The 18012-nt window shown below is 29.6% G+C and overlaps 4 protein-coding genes across 4 annotated transcripts; 2 read left to right on the forward strand and 2 right to left on the reverse strand.

Annotated features, from left to right (window-relative positions):
• The first annotated feature begins 574 nt into the window (after nucleotides 1–574).
• On the forward strand, nucleotides 575–1323 carry LOC113873035 (stellacyanin-like). The gene is made up of 2 exons (XM_027510989.1): nucleotides 575–734; nucleotides 899–1323. Exons 1-2 carry the CDS (start codon nucleotides 575–577, stop codon nucleotides 1294–1296), a joined length of 558 nt encoding a protein of 185 aa, XP_027366790.1. The 3' UTR covers nucleotides 1297–1323.
• Nucleotides 1324–1490: 167 nt separating this feature from the next.
• On the reverse strand, nucleotides 1491–3066 carry LOC113873036. The gene is made up of 3 exons (XM_027510990.1): nucleotides 2973–3066; nucleotides 2119–2407; nucleotides 1491–1565 (listed from the first exon to the last, which is right to left on the reverse strand). Exons 1-2 carry the CDS (start codon nucleotides 3037–3039, stop codon nucleotides 2190–2192), a joined length of 285 nt encoding a protein of 94 aa, XP_027366791.1. The 5' UTR covers nucleotides 3040–3066; the 3' UTR covers nucleotides 1491–1565; nucleotides 2119–2189.
• A 3322-nt stretch (nucleotides 3067–6388) lies between these two features.
• On the forward strand, nucleotides 6389–11781 carry LOC113871189 (superoxide dismutase [Fe], chloroplastic). Its single transcript, XM_027508099.1, has 9 exons — nucleotides 6389–6463; nucleotides 6552–6592; nucleotides 9811–9861; nucleotides 10115–10303; nucleotides 10381–10552; nucleotides 10837–10955; nucleotides 11080–11106; nucleotides 11232–11255; nucleotides 11356–11781. The coding sequence occupies exons 1-9, from the start codon at nucleotides 6448–6450 to the stop codon at nucleotides 11458–11460; spliced, it is 744 nt and encodes a 247-aa protein (XP_027363900.1). The 5' UTR covers nucleotides 6389–6447; the 3' UTR covers nucleotides 11461–11781.
• Nucleotides 11782–13372: 1591 nt separating this feature from the next.
• Nucleotides 13373–14763, reverse strand: LOC113871188 (ethylene-responsive transcription factor ERF062). The gene has a single exon (XM_027508097.1). The coding sequence runs from the start codon at nucleotides 14586–14588 to the stop codon at nucleotides 13401–13403; it is 1188 nt and encodes a 395-aa protein (XP_027363898.1). The 5' UTR covers nucleotides 14589–14763; the 3' UTR covers nucleotides 13373–13400.
• Between the last annotated feature and the right edge of the window lie 3249 nt (nucleotides 14764–18012).

Here is an 18012-nt window from a genome sequence, read left to right on the forward strand (position 1 = left end):
TGATCTCAAATTCGTGCAATCGTTGCACCAATAATTAGTAGAAAAATGTTACCTTTCTCAGAAGATAAAAGCCAGCAAGACAACTTCCACAAATTGAAAACCATAATTAGATTGTAGGTTTTTGGTTTAGGATTAGAAAAGATTTTAGTGTTTTATAAATTTTGAAAACCTTAAAATTATCAATTAATAAAAAATTAAACATTACTTTCGTGAATACATTTATGATTATTACAAAATTGATTAAGTAAATACATAATCAGTTTGTATGAGGACTTAGCTTCATAGTAGGATTGAAGAAAAAGAATGTACATCTTGAATAATTTTAAAGTCAAATCGAAAGGCTTAATGGCAGTTCAATGTCGTTTAACCCCTGCCCAGCTAACATAACCCCTTCTCAGAGTATTCCAATGTTGAAGCAGCAACTATTATTTTACTTTTTCCTTTTATTAAATTTTTTTTTTCTATTTAATTTATTCTTTTTGGCTGGTAGGTTATCCAATAAGGGTAAACTTCAAGTATATAAGATGGACTAAATGATGGCCCAACTTGTTAGTTCCCACCGCAGTTAACCAACATGGAAAAGGTGCTTCTAGTTTATTTTCTTCTTTGTTCTTTCGCAATTATCAGATGCTCAGCAACTAATTACATTGTTGGAGATAACTCTGGCTGGGACATTAGCACCAATCTTGATACATGGATAGCAGATAAGAAGTTCAAAGTTGGAGATGCTCTTGGTAAGTATTAAATAGAAATTGAAACTTCAAAGATCTAGTAGATTATGGACTTGCCCAAGTTTTATGTATTGAATTTATAATCTAAACAAAAATTTTATTTGTCTGGGATATGCATAATTTCATTGTTATTGTTAACAACAGTTGAGAATTTTTTTTTTTTTTAGTTTTTCAATATTCATCAGGCCAAAGTGTAGAAGAGGTAACAAAAGAAAACTTCTACACATGCAACACAACCAATGTTTTGGCAACTTATGGGAATGGGAACACAACAGTGCCATTGACGAGAGCTGGGGACAGGTATTTTATATCTGGAAACAAGTTGTATTGCCTTGGAGGGATTAAGCTTCATGTGCATGTAGAAGGTGATGACAAATCACTAGCACCAGCTTTGGCACCTAAGGCTGTGGCTGGATCAGATCAAACGACTTCTACACTTACACACTCTCGATCATCAAAGAAAAACACTCATTTTTCAAAGGGAGCTGTGAACTGTGCAAGGGATGCGCTTCAGTTAGTTTATATTGCTCTTATGGCCACTGTCTATGGGATGCTGAATATTTGAGCATCTGAGGACTACCATAACAGAAACGGATATTACTTCATGTTTTGAATACATTATTTAATTGGAAGGGAAAAAGGAACAGTTTTTCTAGGTTTGAAAGACTCATATACAGCATTCGTTGTACATGATTGTTGAACACAATTAAATGACAGGCACATTCTTATTATTTATGTGTAACAACCTTACCATATTGTCCCCTCATGAAAATGTTATGCCCAAGATTTGAATACGTATTTACTCTGCCTAGTAGGGGTGCTCTTACTTTTCACCTGATACACATTCAGAAATCACCTTCGCTAAGGACATCTGAAAAATGGTGTTTAAAAATGTTTACATTCATGTATAGATATTTTTTAATCATAATATTTATTTGGATTTAAAAAATAATTTTAAAAAACCCACGTTTCCTTGTGAGTAATGAGAGTGGTACAACATTACGCCGAAGCACTCTTCACGTGTTATTGTACAAGCCACACAATGATTCAGTCTACGTAGGATCTGATTGTTTTAGCACTCATGGGTCATGACACCTAACTTGATCAATATACTAGTCCAATCAGCTAAATGGTGAGTTGATTGTGTTCTCCTAAATTGTCCTATTCTTGATTAAACATTGGAGTAGTATGGCAGATAATCAATCTTTAAAATCAACATCAAACTCAAATTTTGAAGACTCAAATGATAAGACATGATGATTTCCAAGCATTGCCACTTAGAGCAGCACAGAAAGCAACAGCAAAACTGATTATTTCATCAGAGATATATGCAAAATCCATTTAAAAGCTTAAACATAAACCAATTTTAAAGCAACAAAGTAATGACCTAGAGAATGAATCAGCTAGTCAAGGATCCCCCAATTGCTCCCTACCGTTGCAAAAGCATCAGATGATGAACTAAGCAGAAGCTGTCTTCTTTTGCTGGAAAATGACTGCATAGACAGGAACTGCAACACCAATGCTGAAGGCAGTGAACACAGCAAGGGACATCTTCAATTTCTGGTGTTTCATCCTGTCCAAGTTGTACATGTGTTTGGCATGAATATAATAAGGTTCATCATGGCCATGTCCACCTCCCATCCTTTTCAAGCCAGTGGAATGAAATCCTCTGCTCACTGTCAAAACATAAAATTGTTGTCATTTATCACAGGGTTTGTAAACTGATGAAAATTGTCTTCCATAGGCCAAAAGTTTATTGAACATTGTAATAAACGACTCGTCAAAAGTTTATGTAAATCTCAAATGACAACATGACAAGCATGATAAAGGTGTAGGTAACGGATGATCCAGGAAATAGATGGCACTAAAGTCAATAGAAATCTTAGAAATTTCCTATAAAGTTAGTGATATTTAGAATTCAAAACCTGATGCTTGGTAGTGAAAATAGCGTGAGTTTAATTGGATAAGAATCACTTGTATCTGAACTGAAAACACATTTTAACAAAATAAAATAAAATCCACACACACAAGCAAAGGGTTAACGCTACCCAATTGGGAAGCATGTGTCAAGCCAAGTTGTTGAGGCAAAACAAAAAGTTTGCGCCTTTAAGACATTCCCCCGCAACAAACATTGGAATATGGGCATTTGAGAATGATGTGTTGATTTCAACGACCAAAACCCCATAATAGTGACAGAGAATCACAAAGAAGATAATTGGTTTATGGTAGGAGAGAAATTACCTGATGCTGAGTTCGAGAGAAGAGATTGAGAAGAAGGAAATAGCTTTGCCGCAGATCTGAACGCCATGGCAGAAGATTCAACACAAAATTCACCTTTTCCTCTCCCACTCTGTTTATAATATTTTAATTTCTTACACTTGTCACTATGCCATTAATTACATCAAAACTCCATAATTATTAGCCACAATTCAATTACATAAGGGCAAATGTATCAACTTTATATACTTTGCAAATTAAACTTTTATATTTAGGTTTAATTGTACCTTCTTATTCGGGTGGGATTTTAGTTTGTTTAGTTTTAATAGCTTATATTTAATTTTAAATGTTTAAATTAAGTCTTTTATTTAATAATTATAAAAATATAATATTTACTAATTTATACAGATAAATAAAATTAGGGCAGTTGTATTTTCAAACTGATGTGAAAAGATAAAGGTTATCCCAAAATCAATTTATTGCTGTGGAAAGTCGAACATAGTAGATTGTTAACTAACTTAGAGAGATAGAATAAGAGTATGACTGATATTTTCATTTGTCTTAAGTGTGAGACTAGTTGTGAATCTATAATTCATATTTTTTGTGATTGTTTTTATGCATAAGATGTTTGGAACCATTTCATATTTTCTAATAACTGGTCTGTTCTTTTTAGTTGTAATGTTGATAATTGGATGAAATATAATCTGTTCAGCAATCATCATAACAAGTTCTCTATGTGAAATAGACTATTTTTCTTTATTATCTAATTCATTTGGAATAATAGAAATTTCATTATTTTTCAGAATACCTCTACTTCTTCTTACCAATTAGTTGGAAGGATTATGCATGAATTTAACTTCTTTAATTGTTGATTTAATCATTCTTTTCACTCTATCTTTGGTTTAGTGGTCAAGCAAACTCAAGTTAAATGGAACCCTCCCAGATATGGACATCTTAAACTTAATGTGGATGGATCAGTCCAGCCTAATAAACGGATTGCTGGGTATGACGGTCTTATTAGGGATGATTGGGAAAGTTTTATTGCTGGTTTCCATGGTAATACCCACTGTTGTCCTCCCTTAGTTGCAGAGTTATGGGCCTTTTATTAGGGTCTGCATCTGGTCATACAAAAGCAAATGTAATGCATATGGATTGAAGGGGACTCTAAATATGTTCTTCAACGTGTTTTGAATGTTCCATCTACCTATCATCCTTTCTTTTCCCTGCTTTCTTATATCAAATTTTTATTGGAAAAAATTCAATTTGTTAAATTTAATTTTGTTCGTAGGAAAGCTAATCAATGTGCTGATTGACTTGCTAAGTATGAAGTTGAGAGTTGTGATTCTTATGTTTGTATTAATGACCCTCATTTCCCTCTTTTTCCTTTCCTCTATTTAGATGCTTCTGGCTCCAGAAGTGTTAGACTTTAGGTTTCTTGTTTTGTTAGGCATCTAGCCCCTTGTAATAACAAAAAATAAAAAATAAAAATATTTAAATATAAATAGAAAATATAATAAAAGGCTTAATTTTAAGATAAATGACTTAATTTTAGCATTTAAAAAATTAGATCAACTAAATATAAACAATTTAAATTAAAAAGACAAAAATTGCACATATCTCAAATGCAATTATACTTTACATTTATTACACTAGTATTTTTAATTTTATATTTAAATATTAGCTTTTTAAATTTAAATAAATTTTACAAGTAAAAAATATAAATACTTTATTTTATTATATAAAAATAAAATAGAAAGATAAAAATAAATTTAAAATATAAAAATATTTAAGATATAACATATTATCTTTATAAAAATAATTTGTCAAATTTTACTTTTAAAATTCAATTTTAAATTACGATCTATGAAAACTTCGATAAAAAATAAAATAAAAAATCCACAAGCCACAAAAATTTAAGCAATAGTAGGAAACAAGAGTGAAAGACACGTGTTTATGAGGTCATATTTTTTTTTATAAAATAAAATTTAAAATCGAAAATATTAAAAAAGCATTTTTAATTGCTATAATGTATAATAATTTAATAATTAAAATTACAGATAAGTATTAATATTTTTAATGTATAAAAATGTGAATACGCAAAAAATTAAGTACTTAATAAAAATGTCATATAATTTAGCAAGAAAGCTAATAATTCTTAAAAATCTTCTATTAAAAAATAAATGTTCAGATTTATAATATAAAAGCAGGATATAGAAAGTTAAATGTGATTAATTTATATAATGTAGTCACAGTAATTAATATAGTATACAAATTAGATTTTTTTATAACAGTAATCAATATTTTTAATTTTTTTTAAAATATTTTCTCCTAACACATCTATTCAGTTTTAAAAAAAACAACTAAATCTATCCACTGACACGTTAAAAATACAGTAATTGACATGGGGATAACACTAACTACTAGTTATGATATACGAGAATATTTATATTTATGCTTGCAATAATTTTTATATTTGTTGTTTGCTCTAATTAATAGAATTAAAAATTACCTCTCTTATCAAGATTGCTCTAATGCAAAAATTTATTTTTTATGCAACCGTGTTTTTGTTTCTAAAATAAATCTCAAGAGGAATAAATATTTTTGTAAATTCTGTTTATAACATAAAGCAGTTTAAATTAATTAATAATGAAAATTTATTATTTCATTCAAAAATTATATTTTTTTTAACGAAAGTAGTTCTATACGTGTCACTTAATATTTAATAGAGAAAATTTAAGAGATACTAAATATTAACTTTTTAATATTTTTTAAAATTAAATTTTAATAAAAATTTTATAAAGACTTATCACAGTATATTGTGTTAATTTTATAGAAACTAAAAATATAATTAAACTTAATATAAAGTAGTTTAAATTAATTAATAATAAAAAAATTATTACTTCACTAAAAAATTCATATAATTATTTGATATATAAAATATTATTTTTGTTGTTCGAGTTAGATGTTTTTGGGCAAGTGGAGATAGGATATTACTAATATGTCTTTTTTTCTTTCCCTACAAAAAGACATACTTAACAAAATGTGATTAACTAATAAAATAATATTAAATTAAATTTTTAAATAAAAATAATATGTTAATATCAACACTAGATTGATATAATATAATATATTAATAAATAATTTGATTAATATAAGATATTGACATGTATTATTAATTTAGATCTTCAAACTTTATATTAATAATTTTTTTTTATCAAATATAGATTATATATCCTAATCAAAATAGTCCTAGTGCGTGACAAAATTTATGTTAGCAAATAGAAACATTATTTTTAGTGATAGAAAATGAACAACATAGGAACTTGTACTACTGGTACTGGGAAATTGTGGTGCTCTTTCGTACTTGCACACCTTAGTGTACTACAACATTGGAATTGTACTGACACCATTTTCTTTGTTTATATTAGCCAAATAGCCATGCAAGGAAGAGGTTGACCTTTCTCCAAAATCCACACTCCGACCACACGCCTCAGAAGACATGGCTTCATTGGGTGGTACGTATTGCCCAAACTCTTTCCTTATGCACTCTTTTTCCTTCACATTTTCTTCCTCCAATTTGACTAGTTAGTGTTTGCTTAGCAGGGTTCCAAACTGTAAGCGGCATCAATGTGCTTATCAAAGAGGTATGTTTTCATAACAAAGTCTAAGTGTGATTGCATTGTCTACATCTTTTGTTCATCTGCATGCTGAAGGTTTTTTGCATGTATACTTGTTATACTTAAATCTCGATATTTCTCACATAACTATAATGTTATTTTAATTGAAATCCTTATTCTTATGCGTGATTCTGGTTTTGACAAGCAACACATACGATTGATGTTTGTTGGGCACGATAGAACACATTTATAAGTGAAACTGAGAGTAGATTGCCAGTGGGAACTAGCAGCTAGAAGGAGGATTTCGTGCCAAAGTTTAATATGGTCTAATTTGAATAAAGTTTTAAAAAAGTTCCTTTTAAATACTTGAAATTTAATAATAATCAGAATCAGTTCAGATCTTTTAAAACAAGTATCATAACTTATTTTATGTTAATTATTGATGAATATATATATACATTAATAGTTTCACTTTAAAGAATTAAATTATACTTTCAAATCTAAGTATATATGTTAAGAAACATAGTTTGCAAAAAGAAAAACAGAAATAATTGAATAAAAGATAAAATTATATTGAATAGAGTAATACTAAAAGAATAAGTTATACGATAAATAATATGGTTTATACAATCAATTAATTTTTTATTTAATATCATTAATCTCTAATTAAATTTTATATATTTAACAATTTTTTAGGGTAAAAAGTGTGTAATAACACATCTACTTTAGAATAAACGACATAAATGTACGTAAAAGAAAAGACATAATAAACATTGCATAAAATATATTAGTAAAAATGAAAATTATTAAATTAACAAATCAAGAATATTTGTTTAACTACTATAAAAGATAGAAGCCAATTATACTTAATTAGTAAATAAAAATTTCACTCATTATTATCACTATATAAAAGCTTCACTTATTATTTAATTGTCTAACAAAAGTAAGCATCATTATTAATAATAATAAACAATTTAGCCACTCAAGTAGAAGATACTCTTAGTTTATAAAGGTAAAGTCATATGAAAAAACAAATAAAGAACTGAATCACCCAATACTTGGTGTGCAAAAAGGAACAAAGATAAACATACCACAAATGTGACCATGAATAAGGTTAATAAAACTTTATTATCTACAGCAAGAAGAGAGATAACAATAACAAAAATCATCTTTTCTTTGTTTGAAGCAAGAAGTGAAAAATGTAACTATGTAGGAAGTATCAATCTGAAATCAAAGAAAGACTTATGATGGTGACAACAATCTATGCACAAAGCTTCACTAAGGTCAATTGTTGCCTGGGTGACCAACAAAGAAGAAGGCCTCGAAAGAAAAAGGAAGAAATAACAAGAACATATTAGGATTTGATCTTGATGCATTTCTTGATTAGTGGAGTGGAGTCCTTCGACTCGGTTAAGACCTCATATGCGTCATGTCGAATTGCTGGGGTAGATGATTCTTCCATCTTCAAACCCATCCTCATTTACTATCGTTGCCCTCTTTCTCTCTTCAGACATAGGGCAGCTCCAAGACAATGACCTTTTGAATTTTGAAAACTAGTGTGACATGATACTAATCAACCTAACTACTTCACTAACTGAATTCAAAGGCAACAAGATGTTTCCATTGAAGGAGAAAGACACACGATTCCAAGCACCATTGGATCGATCACGAGACCTCAGAATGAGAAAAAGATAGAAAATTTTTGAGGTGGGAATTAGAATTTGTGTGCATCAGGTCAATTTAGAAATGAATAAATGAGAAGGAAAAATAGAAAACACAATTTATGTTGAAACAAAGTAGAAGAAATTAGAGGTGTGTGAAACAAAGGGTGAAAATGAGGAAAACTTAAAGGAAATGAGGTTAAAAGACCTTTGTTTTCAGTGATTAGCAGTAACGAATTTAGAAACCATTCAAAGGGGCCAAAAGAAAATAAATTTAATATACCACTAATTTTTGTATTTAAGAAGAATGATTGCTTAGAGTTGAAATTTTTTTTGAAATGTGATGATAGAAATTAAAAGAAAATATATATATAAAAAAATAAGATTTTCACTTGTCTTATTAGAGAAACTTTCAAGTTCAACTCTCAATATAGAAAGTAAAGAGTGAACTAATGTAGTAATATTGCTGAGTATGATACAATAATGAATTAAGAAAAATTGTACTCAAATATCTAATTTTTTTATTAATTTCTTAAAGTTAATATTAACGTTTCCTATACTGGCAATTAGAAATTTCTTCTCAAGGTGGGATCACTCTAATATCATATTAAAAAATATTATTTATAAGAAGAAAAAAAAAGTTAAGTAAAAAATAAATATATTAACTAAAATGGTCACAAAAGGATGAATTATCAAATGAATAACACGACTAACTAATTTTCTATTTAATATAACTATCTTTTACTATATAAAAGGAGAGATACGTAAAATTAACACACAATTACACTATAACCAATTTTATGAGATTTTAATATACACTTAAAAAATGAACAAAAACTAACATTGAAGTTTCTAATGACTTGTAAATTATTATTTTCAAATTTTACAACCTGAAGAGACTAAATCTCATAATTGATAAACTGCAAGTTTGGATTGTCGCTCACCTCTTACCTTAGAATTATGTAGCATGAAAAGAAAAAAAATGTGCTCAAATTTGACAGCCAATACATCTTTTTGAGTATTAATGGCTGCAAGTAATGGATTCTAACTTCCTTGACATAAATTATATTTGTCATAATATATATTTCACCTTTTAATATGTTTGATAGGTGGGAGTAATACATGTTAGCCAATTAAAAATTTAAATCTCCTCTCCTTGTCCTTTTCAGGTTTTAATAATTTTTTTAAGATCTTAAAGCAAAAAAAAAAAAAAACATTTTGATTTTATATTTAATAAAGTTGTTAAAATGGATTTAATTTTGTTAATTGATTTATTTATCATGATTTAAAGTATGAGCTGTTTAGATATATAACTTTGACATTAGTTAGTCGACAACATATTAAAAGGTATATAACTACGACAAGTCTTTTTAAAATAGAATATGTCATTATAAATAATGTTATAAGTTTTTTACATAAGAGTTTTTAGTTACCTTTTTTTATAGGAGTTTTATGAAATAGCTTGCAATTTTAAGAACTTAGTGTAATGTGTGTGTGTCACGTCGCATGTTTGTGTCAATGTTACTTAAGACATGTCTAGTTTTCCTTTTCTTTTATTTTAAGAAAGCATGTTGTACACTGCAGGGTCCCAAAGTCAATGCAAAGTTTGAGCTAAAGCCGCCACCGTATCCACTAGTAAGATATTCATTTTTAAGTTAGATTTCATTGTAATTTTTCAAGTGGAGCTATGCTTCTAATCACACATCGTTATATCAATTTCAATTTTACATTCTACTGAAACTATGGTTAGTCTTAATGTAGAAAATAAACTTAAAATTGAATCAATTTCAATTTTATGTTCATCCTATCTTATAAAACCCAGTGTAGCTATTAAGAGAATTTCAAATGCAGAAAAGTACAACAATATTTTGATAATGAAAAATTTCAGAATGCTTTGGAGCCGGTTATGAGCCAGAATACACTTGAGTTTCATTGGGGGAAGCACCACAGAGCTTATGTGGAAAATCTGAAAAAGCAAGTTGTTGGGACAGAGCTTGATGGGAAGTCACTAGAGGAAATTATAGTTACATCATACAATAAGGGTGATATTCTTCCAGCTTTCAACAATGCAGCACAGGTTTGCATGCTTGTAACCAGAAAATCTCATTCAAGTTTCAAAACCATGGCATAGTAATCTTGTTATGCTCACTGCAGGTTTGGAACCATGACTTCTTTTGGGAGTGCATGAAACCAGGTGGTGGTGGAAAGCCATCAGGGGAACTTCAAGAACTCATTGAAAGAGACTTTGGTTCATTTGAAAAATTTCTTGATGAATTTAAGACTGCGGCTGCAACACAATTTGGTTCAGGGTGGGCTTGGCTTGCATGTGAGTGACAACCCTTCAGAGGATTACTAAGAACATATTCTCTAATACATTCCTTTTAATATACCGGTTAAAATTTATTGAAAAATGCACAAGTATCAATTAAAATTGTTAAGTTTTAGGTAATTATGCTAGGGAGTATAGTAGTAGCATTTCTCTAACCGTTAATAGCTTTCTCTCCCATTTTGTGGCTTAATTTTGTGATATCTGTTAGTATATCTGGCTAATCATAACCATTAGCTTTGGTTACCCCTCTAGTTCATTCTTCTTTTATTGATTAAATATAGTTAAAGCAAGCAAGCTTGATGCGAGCAATGCAGCAAATCCTCCATCAGATGAGGACAATAAGCTAATCGTGCTCAAGAGTCCCAATGCTGTGAATCCCCTTGTTTGGGGAGGTTATTATGTAAGTAGAAAGAAACTATAGTAATAATATTCATTATTCATTACTTGTCTTATATGGTAATTGGGTCTATTGAGTTTCATTTCCCTGATAAATTCTTATGTGATTTCATATTAATTTCTTGCAGCCACTCCTTACAATTGACGTTTGGGAGGTATCTATTACTCAAATTTGCATTCTGTTTGTTATTTGATGAAAGAATTTGCACATGCAAGCTTTGTAACATTCACTAATAACATATTGCTGACTTTGTAATATTTTTTTTTCATTTTTGTGCAGCATGCTTACTACCTTGATTTTCAGGTGACATGTTGCTCCATGCATTAAATAGTTGTTATAATACTATCTCTTAGAGTTGTATCGAATTTAACTATATGACTTTTTTATATTATATTTTTTCCAGAATCGGCGCCCTGATTATATATCAGTGTTCATGGATAAGCTTGTTTCCTGGGATGCGGTTAGCTCTAGACTTGAAGAAGCCAAGGCTTTAATTGGCATTGCATGAAGCTGAATTGAATGCAGAATAAGTGATTTATCCTCATAGTGATGCTGAATTGGATGCGCAATGAATTGATTATTTTTATGTCTATGCACTATAGATAGGTGTGGTAAAAGGGTTAATCACTTCATCCTGCAGATTATGTTCTATGGTTAGAAATCCTAGTTATGGTTCTCTTTTTTACTGCGTGAATAATAAGTTTGTTTATGCATAAACAAACAGTAAAATAATACTATGATGGAGAACTTGATGTTTTTTACATAACTTCTATGATGTTTAAATAACACATTTTTATTCAAAATACATATATGCTTTGAATGCATATGTCAAGATTACTGATTTTTTTTATTTGATATTATATTTAATATTATATATAATAAAACGCTATTTTTAATTTTTAATCATATATATATATATGTATTTAAAAAATAATTTCTAAAATTAAAAGGATTAAGTTTCACACGCACAAAAATTATATCTAAATAATTTCTAATCGTCGAAAATGTATTTACTTAATTAAATATAATCGGTCATAAAATATGGTTCCCTTTGTTCATATAGATAGATATACTGAAACTATGGAATCCTTTATAATTATGGGGATAAAAATTAATTTAAAATAATATTTTAAAAATAATAAAAATTATAATCAAATATTTTTTCTACGCTTTCTTCCCATCTTTATTATATATTGAATAATGTTAACAACATATTTTCTGCTACACTCTTTATAACACATTTTTTATTATTAGTTAAAATTTATTAAAATTTAAAAAAATCTTGTATGTTTCCTAAATTAATGTTTCTTTCTTATATTTTTTTAATTTTCAATAAATTTTAACTAATAATGAGAAGTGTGTTGTTAATATTCTTTTTATATTTTTTTTCATTTTTCTCATATTTCTTTTACATCGACAGATTTTTTTAAAAATTTTTTTTTGTGGTTCAAAGTGCAGCTTAGTATTTTAGTAATTATAGAAAATAGATATTATGTACCATTTTTAGCACTACACTTTACATATAAATTCTAAACATTTATCTTTCACTCATTGTTATTTTTAAGGTGAAAATCTTTTGATTAATGAATATAAAAGTGTAAAAAAGATGAAAAAATAATATGGCAAAAGATCATGTTTCACATTTTAGTAAAGAGTTTATTATTTGAAGTTCTCAAAATTAATAATATATAATATCACATATCATTGTTTTTATTTAATTTTATACACACATTTATAAAATATAATGTGTTCAGGACCTTAAAATAAGAAAAGGTTTTTCGACGTATATTTAGGTTTAGTTTGATTATTTTTTTTTAGAAATGTATTACTTTTAAAGAGAGAAGTTATATATATATATATATATATATATATATATATATATATATATATTTATTTATTTATATATTTATTTATTTATTTATTTATTCTCTAATAAGGTCTTGTGGTGAAGTTTACCAAAATCTATGTAACATCAAAAGCTAAAACAATCTTACCGGTCCCTTGGCTCCATCCACAACTCGGGGAAGTGGAATGGATTCAATTTCTGTTCTCACAAAAGATCCAGGAATTCACTTTCATGTTGCTCAATTCACTGTTATTTAATTTGTGACTTTCTTCACTCACTTGCCACTCTAACAAGACTTTGGTTTATAGTAATCTTATGAACGATTTAGTATGATATATAATTGGTGGAAACTAAAATTCTATCAATAAAGGGCCCTGAATAAAGGTGTTAAATTGGATATTAGTTTCAATATACTATTATAGGAAAACAGACATTTGATGATTCAGTATAATGTGAGGTGTTGGATGGTAACTACCAAATCTAGAATGAACTAATGAGCTTAACACTGAAGCTGTGGTCCAAGTGAAAAATATAATTGTAGATCATACAAGAGCTGTTATATGTATGCTTTCAAAGTAAGAAAAAAAAAAACATTAAGTTTATCATGAATTAGAGACTAAAAGTTCATCCCAAATAATATCCATGTCTAAAGAGGGCATTCTACTTAACTGAACAGCCTCCGCATCTGATATCTCATGGTGTGCACTTTTGCTCCTGTCAGTTACCTCAGCTCCAACCCTGTTCTCTATATCAAATTGCCACTCCTTCATGGTTGAATCCTTGCCATTTACATTTTTCAATTTACCATTCTCATCACTGTTCTTGCTGTTTGACCCTCCAGGAGAATCAGATGGCTTCCTATGAGAAGACACACCTTGTGATATTGCTTGTAGTTTTGCCTCCACAAGTGCAGCAGTGGTTCCATTAAGAGAATTGGCCTTAATTACATGCTTTAGATCTGGAAAGTTCAATTGAGCATAATCTCCTCTAAGTATGTATGCTGCTGTGTCATATGCAATGGCAGCATCTTCAGCTGTGTCAAAGGTACCTAACCAAACTCTTGTCCTGTTTCTTGGTAATCTAATCTCTGCTACCCATTTGCCCCAATGTCTCTGCCTCACACCTTTAAACGACTTGCCTCTTCCAGCATACTTCAGAGGCTGAGTCCTAGTGGTACTCAACCAATTGTCACTGAAGGCCTTGGACTGTGGATTTGTTAGATTCTTGCTCTTCTTGTGTGAATCATTACCTGCTTGATATTGCTGGGTTTGGCCAAACTGTGACACATGATATGAGGGGTTTGAAGTTGTTGATATGACTTCACCACCTTTGATATGTGAGGATGATGAGTATAGCATGGAGGGTTCCTGCAAAAACAAAGTCAAGTTTGGAAATTTGGGTATGGCAGAAGAAGAAGAAGAAGCTAAAGAAGTTGCTGGCTCATCAAAAACAGGTGACATGGTTAATGCTGGGAGAGTTTCCAAAAGGTTTAGAGGAATAGAGCTATGTTTTGTATCTGAGGCTTGGAAGATAGAATTGGATCCAGAGATGGATTGGTTTTTCTCTTTCCCATTCTTGATGTCTTCATGACCATTGAACTTTGCAGGGATGTGACTAATCAAAGTGGCTAAAGGCACCTCTTCTTTCATTGAAGTAGAATGTGAACATGAAAGAAACTTTTCAGTTGCTGCTATTGGTGAGTTTACCCCACTTTGAACATGATGAGAAGCCGTGAGAGTGTGGGAAACTCTTATCTTAGCATCGTCCAAAAACTTTGATCTTGTTGCCATTTATTGCATACAAGTTGGAAATTCCTTTTGGGTGAAGTTTTCCTTCTTGGGAAATATATCCTTCTTATAGATCCTTCAGACGGTAAGTTTGAGATAAAATACTGATGGATAGAAATGATTAAAATGCAGGCATTACAATAAATACATTTCCTTGGGGTTAAGGAACATCTCATATTGACAGGTATCAGTTAAAGCTTATTATTATAATAGTAAAGGAACCTACTTTGTGTTTCATTAGGAATTTGTTATGGCTTCAATTAGGTATATTTCTTTATTAGGATTCCATTTTCTCCTTACTATTTATGCTTGTATTGTATAACATTATTTTCCTTCACAACCAATCGGAATCAGACAGCTCAAACTTTTTTTGGATCAGCTGTCTTACAGGATGCAAAGCATGGAGAATTGACATTCTTTTCATGACAGCAACTTACTTAATCTAAGACCTTGGTGTTCATGTTTTGTAATTATGTGGAGTATTACTATTTTCTTCTCATTAATAGTCATGTGATTTTGTTGAACACCCCCACATGCTGTATTATTCTCTTCACTGTGCTAATGTAATTTAATGAAGACAGCCAATGCACCAATGACACAATTTTTGTTTTTTGTCACTGATACATTTCATAGACAATAAGCATGATAAGAGATGTAAATTTATAAAAATAGATAACCACTTATCCACTAGTTGAAATGTCTTCCTAATCACCAAGTTAGGTGGCAAACTACATAATTTTTCTTCGTTAAAATGCATTGATTTTGGAAGGCTTAGCGGTGCAGGTAATTAACAAAGGTTTATTATCTGTTCTCTTGTGCGTGTGTGGAGAACAAAGGTTTATTATCTATATTATCATGTACATGAATATTATATTTTTCAAAGATTTAATTTTAATATCCTTTGTGTTAGTTTTATGAAGTCATTGCTACCTTTTCCAGGTTTAGTATTAAACAAATGGCCAAAGAGAATGACCACAACAAAGGTATGTACTTTATGTATTTTCTTTTCAGCCCACCCTTCAATGTCTTTTGAGAACGGCTTAAAGACACTGAAAACGCCTCTAATGGTAGATGCAAAAATGAAAGTGTAGCGGAAGCTAATGGCAGTATCCACCTCCAAATTTGAGGCTATAATGATTAGAACTGAAGTGGGATTCATTGCTCTAATTTTAAGCCATTCCATTTGTTTCATGCCACATGGCATGACCAACCTAAGGAAGTAAACACCATTTTTTAAATGCTTGTATGTGAGACAGATTCTTGGCATCTTTCACTCTGCATGTAACTTTTTATAACACTTTATACCATTTACAATAGGTTCATTCAATAGTGCAGCTGTTTTCCCAATTACTTTATAATAAACATGCACATGGTTCTGACCAAGAAAGAATGTGATGTATACCACAAACTAAATTGTTAAGTAAAATAAACAGGACAGGAGGTCATGCATCAGATGTTGCTTTTGTTAGCTGTCAACTTTTCCCACATCAAGTATGATTCCTAATTCCTTGCCTTGTTTTGAACCTCAACATGATAATCAAGAACAGATTAATTAAAAACGAACCTCTTCCACATCATCTTTGTCTAAACTGAGGACCATTCTTGCTGTTCACCTAGTTTATTGAAATAAAGATTTAGCTTGGTTGTATCACATAACAAAGTATTAATGCTCACATCTTAAGGAAATAACTAGTTTTATAAGTTACTATGATAAATTAAATTAATTTTCCTAAATATCTCTATTAAAAGTGTTCAATTTATTGTAGTAGTTAGGTTATAAATAATCTTAGAGTTTTTTTAGTAGTTAGTTGACTTAATGAAAAAGGGTATTATTGAAAAAATAATAAAGACTTTCTTGATATTCTAAAGTGAAAAATTGAAACAAAAAAAAATGTTTAAATGACATCTAATATGAGATAAGGAAGTATCATATTTTTAATTTTGTGTTAATATAAAATTTAAAATAAATATACAAAATAAAGAAACAAGGAATATTTGAAATGTTTATGCATCCTCGTCAATCACTCCCTTCACTATTGCCTTATTGAAGGCACAAATCATACTTCAATCTGAATTTAACGTTTTAAGCATACACAAGCTAGAGCTTCTTTGACTATGTAAGAATCGTTAACCCTTATCATCGCCTCAATCTCTTCTAAGTTAAAAAGTTTCAGTACAATATATGACTAAAACTCTAAATATGCTCGAAACTTGCTAATTTTTAAGTGATTTACAGCCTGCTTAAAAATCTATCAAAACTCAGTTTACATGAAAACTGAAGCAAGTTTTTGTGAGAAGTTAGAATTTGTTTATTCTGTGGAAACACACATTTTTTTTTTGTATCCAAACAAGCTCTTAATGGATAGTTATTTAATTTCCATCGTTTACTTTTTCAACGCAAGCATTCATATACAAAGGTATAATCAAGTCAAAATTTAATAGATATTATAATCCACATTTTTTTGTAAGCACACTTATATGTCTTTTTATATAACACTAGTGCTGGTGTATGAAATATAAAGGGCCTATGCTACAGGAGGATATGTTAACTTGCACCACTACCCTATGATCCGTCTATTAAAATTTATTATGTAGTGGGTCATAAGTTTTATTTTATTTTTTCTTAGTCAATAGTGGGTCACAAGTTAAATATTACAAGATGTATTTAGAAAATAAAGCATCCCAAAAGGATATATCCAATCTTCACATAACTTCTGAAATCAAATTGTTGTAGTTGAGATCATATGGGTTTCAATGGCTGAATGTTAAACCTCATTAATTCACTCAAAGATTTTGGATTTAATTCACATTGGTTGGGTTTTATTACTATATCACTTGCAACTTTTTCTACAAGTTATCACAAAATAACTTGTAGCTGGCATGCCTTTTACTTAAGAATATAAGAGAATCTCGTACCAAGCTCCTAAATTTCGATTCCACAAAAAAGAAAAAGAGTTTCATTGAAAATATCAATACATTAGCAACCACTCCGATCCATTTGATGGAAAAACGTCACCTTTTTTACTTTTGGTAGTCCACTATACGGTATGTTGTAGAATTCATGAACCACTCTGAGAAGGATATTCTTGAACTATGGACAATAATTAATTACCAGTTAATGTATTGAAAAAGATAGATCGATTTCCAACAAGAAAACGTCATAGTAAAGGTGAAAAAGAAAAAGAAAGCAAGAAGATAATACTAAAAGAATAATAGAATTACGTCAACCTGAGTACCTTTGTCAAATGATTCTGTTTTATCTTTTTATCCAGCACATATACCTCTTTCAATCTTGAAAGAATATGATATAGTTTTGTCACCCAGGATACAGAATTTATTTCTAATTTAAGTCTCGTGGTACAAATGTATGGGCAAATGCATGAACCCTTCGCTTTCATATAATAAAATTTGTCTATCATATTTAAAT

Source organism: Abrus precatorius, unplaced genomic scaffold, assembly GCF_003935025.1.
Source record: "Abrus precatorius isolate BTA unplaced genomic scaffold, Abrus_2018 Scaffold7, whole genome shotgun sequence".
In the NCBI taxonomy this organism is placed as follows: domain Eukaryota; kingdom Viridiplantae; phylum Streptophyta; class Magnoliopsida; order Fabales; family Fabaceae; genus Abrus; species Abrus precatorius.